Genomic DNA, 6,000 nt, shown 5'->3' with positions numbered 1-6,000 from the left:
ACAACGTGATTCTCATCCCCCAAGTCAATAAACAACGTGGGGTTCGGGGAGGGAGAGCGAGCTACAAGGACGACGTCCACGTCCCGCTCCCTTTCCCGCCCCGCGCCCGGCCGCCGGGGTGCCCGCAACCACACGCATGCGCTGCATGACGCTCCCCACTCGCATGTGGCGCCCTCCTGCGCTCGGGACGCACGGGCACGGGGCGGGGGGCGGGGCGGGGGGAGAGGAACGGACGGCGGGGGTCCTCCTGAGCTCAGCGGCTCCCCTCCCCAACACACACAGCAATAAGTTTCTCTCACTCCAATGTGGGCGGGGCGAGCCTGGCCTGTCCAGGTGGAGGGGGGTGGCCAGGGGGCGCTCTCAGGGATGGGGGCGGGTGTCCGGAGTCAGTGTGGGGAGGGGAGGTCTGCAAATCGTCCAACTCTGGTGCTAAAGGCGGGTCTTCTCAGCCCACCCCCAGGGCAGGGGGGGAGGGGTCGGCAGGCCCCTCCCCCAAGCCTCCCCCACGCCCACCCTGGGTGCATGAACCGCCCAATGCAGAAGCTGCCGCATGTCACCCCCCAAAAGAAAAAGTGTCATGCCCCCTTCCACCCACCCTCTCATTCCCCACCAAAATTAAAGTTTCCTTTTCATTTAAAAGCTGCGTCCTGTCCGTGTGTTGGGAAGCCTCCCGGTGAGGGCTGGGGAGCTGTTGAAGGGTCGACAGAGGGATTGGGTCTTCAAGACCAGGGGTCGGATTAAAGTGGCAGGCATGGGTGTGCATTCTGGGGGCCCAGACCTCCCCGTGAACACCGGCTCTCCCTTGGTGATTTGGGGCGAGTGCCTGCCTACACCCCTAGCTGGGATATCTAAGGGCACCTGGATGATGTGAGCTCCGAGTGAGGGTGACTAGTCCCCAGGAGAGGAGTGACCTGGGTCCCATGGTGTGCTCAGGGCAGCAAGCCTCAGCCTCTCTGGGCTTTTGCCACTCAAAAAGGCCAGGATGGACCGTGGCCGGTGTGGCTCAGTGGATAGAGCGGTGGCCTGAGGACTGAAGGGTCCCAGGTTCCATTCCGTTCAAGGGCTCCTGCCCGGGTTGTGGGCTTGATCCCCAGTGAGGGGCATGCAGGAGGCAGCCCATCAATGAGTCTCTCATCATTGATGTTTCTGTCTCTCCCTCTTCCTTCCTCTCTGAGATCGGTAAAAATATGTTAAAAAAAAAAAAAAAGGCCAGGACGGCCGATCTAGTCATTCAGCAAATACATTATGAAAGCCAACTAGGTGCCAGGCACTGTCCTAGGTGCTGGGAAGCAATGAGATCTTTGCCTCTAGAGGTTGTGCTGGGAATTGAGACAAACGTCTTGTGTTCAGCACAGCTAAATAGAAGGTCATGGTCACGGCCACGGACTCAATTGTTTTGCAAAGATTAGAAGGTCAGCCAGAGGCCAGAGTACAGCAAGCACCCCTTTGCCACTCCTGGTTTAGAGTGAGGGGCATCGCAGCTCTTGAGCCTCAGCCTCCTCCTCTGTACAATGGACGCAATGCTTTGAAGGGAGGCTGGGGTGTGGGGCAATGCCCAGTACCAGGAGGTCCCCCAATACTGGCCAGCTGTGATCAGAATCAGCAGACTGCCCCACCTGCAGCCCCAGCAGGTGGAAGAAGCCAGTGCCCATCTGGACCCACCAGAGACCCCCTGCAGGAACACACACCACCCCGACGGGGTCCAGTTGGGGCTGGAGTTTATTTCTGCCAGAGCTGGAGGCGGGAAAGTCAGGGAGACCCCTCCAGCCCCCACAGGGACTCTAACCAGACGGTGATCACACAATAGCAACAGAAGGGAGGGCAGAGCATGGGAAGAGGGGGACGAGACAGGCCCCCTGATCCTGCTCCTCTGCAGGAATCACAGGCTAGGAGACGGGGGACGGGGGTGGGGGTGGGAGAGGAGGCCATGGCCAGCCCTGGCTGAGGAGGGCAGGGGGGCACGCTCCCTTCCTAATAAAGACCATTAACATCTGAAGTAAGTATGGGAGCTGTATGGGTCCACAGCGTGCAAACTACACCCGAATTTCCACTCCAGCGAGAGAGCCCCGGTCCTTGCCTCCTGCTCCCCACCTGGGCTCTTCCATGTTCTGCGTTTATGGAGGTCTCAGGGGGCCTCTGGGGTGGGGCTGTAAGTGGGTGGTACCAGCAGGTGGCACCATTTCCAAAGTGCAAGAAGCCACAGGGTGGGTTCATGGGACCTGCACCCTCCAGGGCCAGGGAGGGAGGGGTGATGGCTAGGAACAGGGAGGGGTCACTGGGGCTGCACTTCCTGGGGCCCGTCAGACTCCTGGGGCTGGGGCTGCGGTCCAGAACCTGGCTCTGCCTCCTCGGCCTCCTCGTCGGACGCCACACCCTCCTCCAGTCGGAACACCTGGCGCACCGTGCGGGTGGTGAAGGTGAGGGGCCCGCGTCTGTGGGCAAAAGGAGAGACCGGCAGACAGATTAAATGAAGGGAGTAGAGGAAAAGTGAGAGATAGGAAGATATGGAGAGAGACATAATAAAATGAGAGGGGAGAGATGAGATGGGGAGGAATGGAGAGGGATGGGCAGAGGGCAAGGGTGGGTGCAGAGAGAAATGGGGGAACACAGGGACAGAGAGATGAGGACAGAGGGACTGAGAATGATGGGGACAGAAGACCAAAGAGAAAAAGAGGGACGGAGTGGTGGGAGGGCCGAGAAATGAGGGACAGAGAGAGGGGGGACAGGTGTTTATGGAGTGAGGGTGTGTATGTGCAGGGTGGCCATACCGGAGTCGGTTCCTCAACGTGGTCACCTCGCGGTTCATGGACTCAGCAGACTCTGTGACATCCTCCAGCTCACGCTGCAGCCTTCGACGACCTGCCTGAGCCCTGGATGCCTCTTCCTCAGCCTCCTCCAGCTGCCGCTTCAGCTGCTTCACTCGAAGGTTCCCCTTCTCCAGCTTGGTGGGAGCAAGGAGGCCAGGTCATGTCTCTGTGTGTCATCCTTGTCCTCACCCCTCATTCTTATCACTCAATCTGCCCCACCAACCAATTCTTCCCTGTAGCCACACTGGTAATCTTTTTGCTCCAAATTCACCAAGCTTATTTCCATACCCCAAGGCCTTTTCACCTGGTGTTCCCTCTGCCTGGCTCTCCCTCAAGCTTCAGGTATCAATTCAAATGTCACCTCCTAAGAGAGGATTCCCCAATCCTCTGTGTCTCCCTTGCTCTTCATTCTTTTTTCTTCATAGGCTTTGTCACAGTCTGTAATTATCTTTGTTTGTTTATTGGTTTCTTGTCTCTTTCTTTTTCTATTCTGAAAATGTGAGTTCTGTGAGGGCAGGGACCTTCTCTGTCTCATTCACAGCCATATCTCCAATGCCTAGCACAGTGCCCAGCATATAGTGGGCACTAAATAATTGTCTGTGGAATGAATGGTGAATACAGCTGAGCTTTTAAGGGCACAGTGATACTATATAGAGCAGCGGTCGCCAACCTTTCGGACCTCATGGACCTCCAGTGGTGCGTGAACCACCAGTTGGCGACCGCTGCTCCAAAGGTTTCCCTTAAACCAGTAGTTGCCAACCTTTCGGACCTCATGGACCACCAGTGGTCCACGGACCACTGGCTGGCGACTGCTGTATAGAGTCTGACACACCTGGAGTCTGATCCAGGCTCTGTCTTTACTGACTGTGACTTTGATGCAAATTATATCCACTTTAAAAGTTTGTTTCCTCACCTGGGAAATCAGACTAGTGAGAGAACGCAAGCATGTATTTTTTTAAAAAGTGGTATTTAAGTAGTGGTAGTGAAGACCTGGGGTGGGGAGGGGAGGGGCTGGGAAGAGGGGGAAAAGGGAAAACAGGAGATATCTGTAATACTATCAACAATAAAAAAATACATAAAAAATAAAGCAAGTGGCTCAGCCTCATGAACCTCTTGGTCACTGGTTAGAGTACCAGTCAGGGCACATGCCTGGGTTGCGGGCTGGATCCCCAGTGGAGGGTGTGCAGGAGGCAGCCGATCGATGATTCTCTCTCATCAATGTTTCTAGCTCTCTATCTCTCTCCCTTCCTCTCTCTAAAACCAATAAAAACATCTTTTAAAAAAAGAATTTAAAAAGAAAAAGCAGGTAGCACAGAGCTTGGGACTCAGTAACTGCTCAATAATTAAGAGCATTAGGCTCTGCAGCCGTTGTGCTGGGATTTGAACCCTCACTCAAGCTCTTTCTAGCAAAATACTTCTGAGCAAGTTGTTTCACCTTTCTGTGCCTCCGTTTTCTCAGCTGAACACAAGGGGAAAATAACAGTGGACCACCACAGAGTTCTGACAAGAAATAAACGGACTCTCTAGTATGTGTTCAGCAGAGTGCCCAGCTCATCGAAAGCACTCAATAAACTATGTGTTATTTTAGCCCTGGCCTAGCCTCTCCTTGGCTGTCTCAGCTCCCAGAAAGCTCAGCTTTCCTAGGTTCAAAATGTATGGATCACAAAGTCACTGACTCCAGCTCGGTGCGATGGCACCACGCCCCGGATGGTACCTGCGTTAGTTCCAGGCCAGCAGCACCCGCACGTGGCCTCTTGTGACGGGAACTCGCTGCCTCCAGAGGGAGCCTGTGCTATTTCTCTGTCAGTGGTCCCCACCCCCACTGCTCCCGAGTGAGGTCAGCCGCTCACCTGGTCCCTGAGCTGGTCGGCCACCCTGCGCTCCTCCTCCACCTGCAGCACCACCTCTTTCAGCCGCTTCTCAGCTCTGCGCACCAGTTTGCCGGAGAGGATGCGCTCCCTGGAGAGAGGCGTGAAGGGGAGAGTCAGGAGAGGCGTGCCCCGGGTTCTGTCCCCGGGCCTCATCCAATGGCTGCTGTCCTGTTCCCGAACTGGCCTCTTCCTGCTTTCCCACCCCCAACCGACCCCCACATCCTTGGCTTCTTCTAAGATGCCTGGTGTTCTTTCTTTATTTACTAGAGGCCTGGTGCACGAATTCGGCCTGGCCTGTGGGATCGGGCCGTAACCGGCTCTTCGACATCCCCCCAGGGGTCCTGGGTTGTGAGAGGGCGAGAGCCAGGCCGAGGGACCCCACTGGTGCAGGATCGGTGCCGGGGAGGGATGCGGGAGGTTCGGGGAGGGACTGAAGGCATGTCCAGCCCATCTCACTCAGTCCCCATCAACCGGACCCCAGCAGCAAGCTAACCTACCGGTCAGAGCATCTACCCCCTGGTGGTCAGTGCATGTCATAGCGAGCGGTTGAGCGGCCTTAGCATATCATTAGCATATTATACTTTGGTTGAACGGATGACCAGATGAATGGACATTTAGCAGAGTAGGCTTTTATTATATAGGATTTTTAATATATTTAAAAATTTAATTTCAGAGAGGAAAGGAGAGGGAGAGGAGATAGAAACATCAATGATGAGAGAGAATCATTGATTGGCTGCCTCCTGCACGCCCCCTACTGGGGATCGAGCCCCAAACTGGGGCATGTGCCCTGATCGGGAGTCGAACTCTGACTTCCTGGCTCACAGGTCGATGCTCAACCACTGATCCAAGGCAGCTGGGTGCCTGATGTTCTTTAAAGTGTCTCCATCTCTTTTCTATATCCCACTAGGTCCCCCCCACTCAACTGTATGTCCCTTAAGCCTCCACTCAGGAGCTGACCACTGACCACCAGTCCCAGGTCAAACCATGGGCACTGTCCTGGCTCCTTGTGTCTCCTTTGCCCCGTTCCCCCTAGCCCCCAGCTTGTCAGTGCCCAAACCCTGTCCCACTGTCCCCTGCACGCTGTCCTGACCCCTCCTCTGTCCTCAGAGCCTTAACCCCCAGCTCAGGCCTCATCCCCACCCACCTGACCTTCCCTCCTCGGCTGGGAATTTTCTTTCCCCCTCTGTCTTTTCTTTCTCAGTGTTCTTCTCTGACTGTCTGTGCGGAAGCATGAAGCTCTCTTCTTTGTCATCGTCACACACACACCTTCCCTAGACAAACTCACGTGCCCCAGGTGTTGCTCAATCTATCCCCTGAGCGCC

At 55.7% G+C, this 6,000-nt stretch overlaps 1 protein-coding gene across 1 annotated transcript in view; it reads right to left on the bottom strand.

Moving 5' to 3' along the window:
* Positions 1-1,701: 1,701 nt before the first annotated feature.
* Positions 1,702-6,000, bottom strand: part of MYH14 (myosin heavy chain 14) — an 84,022-nt gene continuing 79,723 nt past the window's right edge. Inside the window, exons 40-42 of the mRNA XM_028129390.2 lie at positions 4,658-4,766; positions 2,769-2,941; positions 1,702-2,432 (exon numbers count right to left, since the gene is read on the bottom strand). Of these exons, the coding sequence (XP_027985191.2) occupies positions 2,273-2,432; positions 2,769-2,941; positions 4,658-4,766 (442 nt within the window). The 3' untranslated portion in view covers positions 1,702-2,272. The remainder of the gene's footprint in view (positions 2,433-2,768; positions 2,942-4,657; positions 4,767-6,000) is intronic.

The sequence above is a fragment of the Eptesicus fuscus genome, chromosome 21 (genome assembly GCF_027574615.1).
Source record: "Eptesicus fuscus isolate TK198812 chromosome 21, DD_ASM_mEF_20220401, whole genome shotgun sequence".
NCBI lineage: Eukaryota > Metazoa > Chordata > Mammalia > Chiroptera > Vespertilionidae > Eptesicus > Eptesicus fuscus.
The sequence above is the reverse complement of the archived record's forward strand: the minus strand, read 5'-3'. Positions and strand labels throughout refer to the sequence as shown.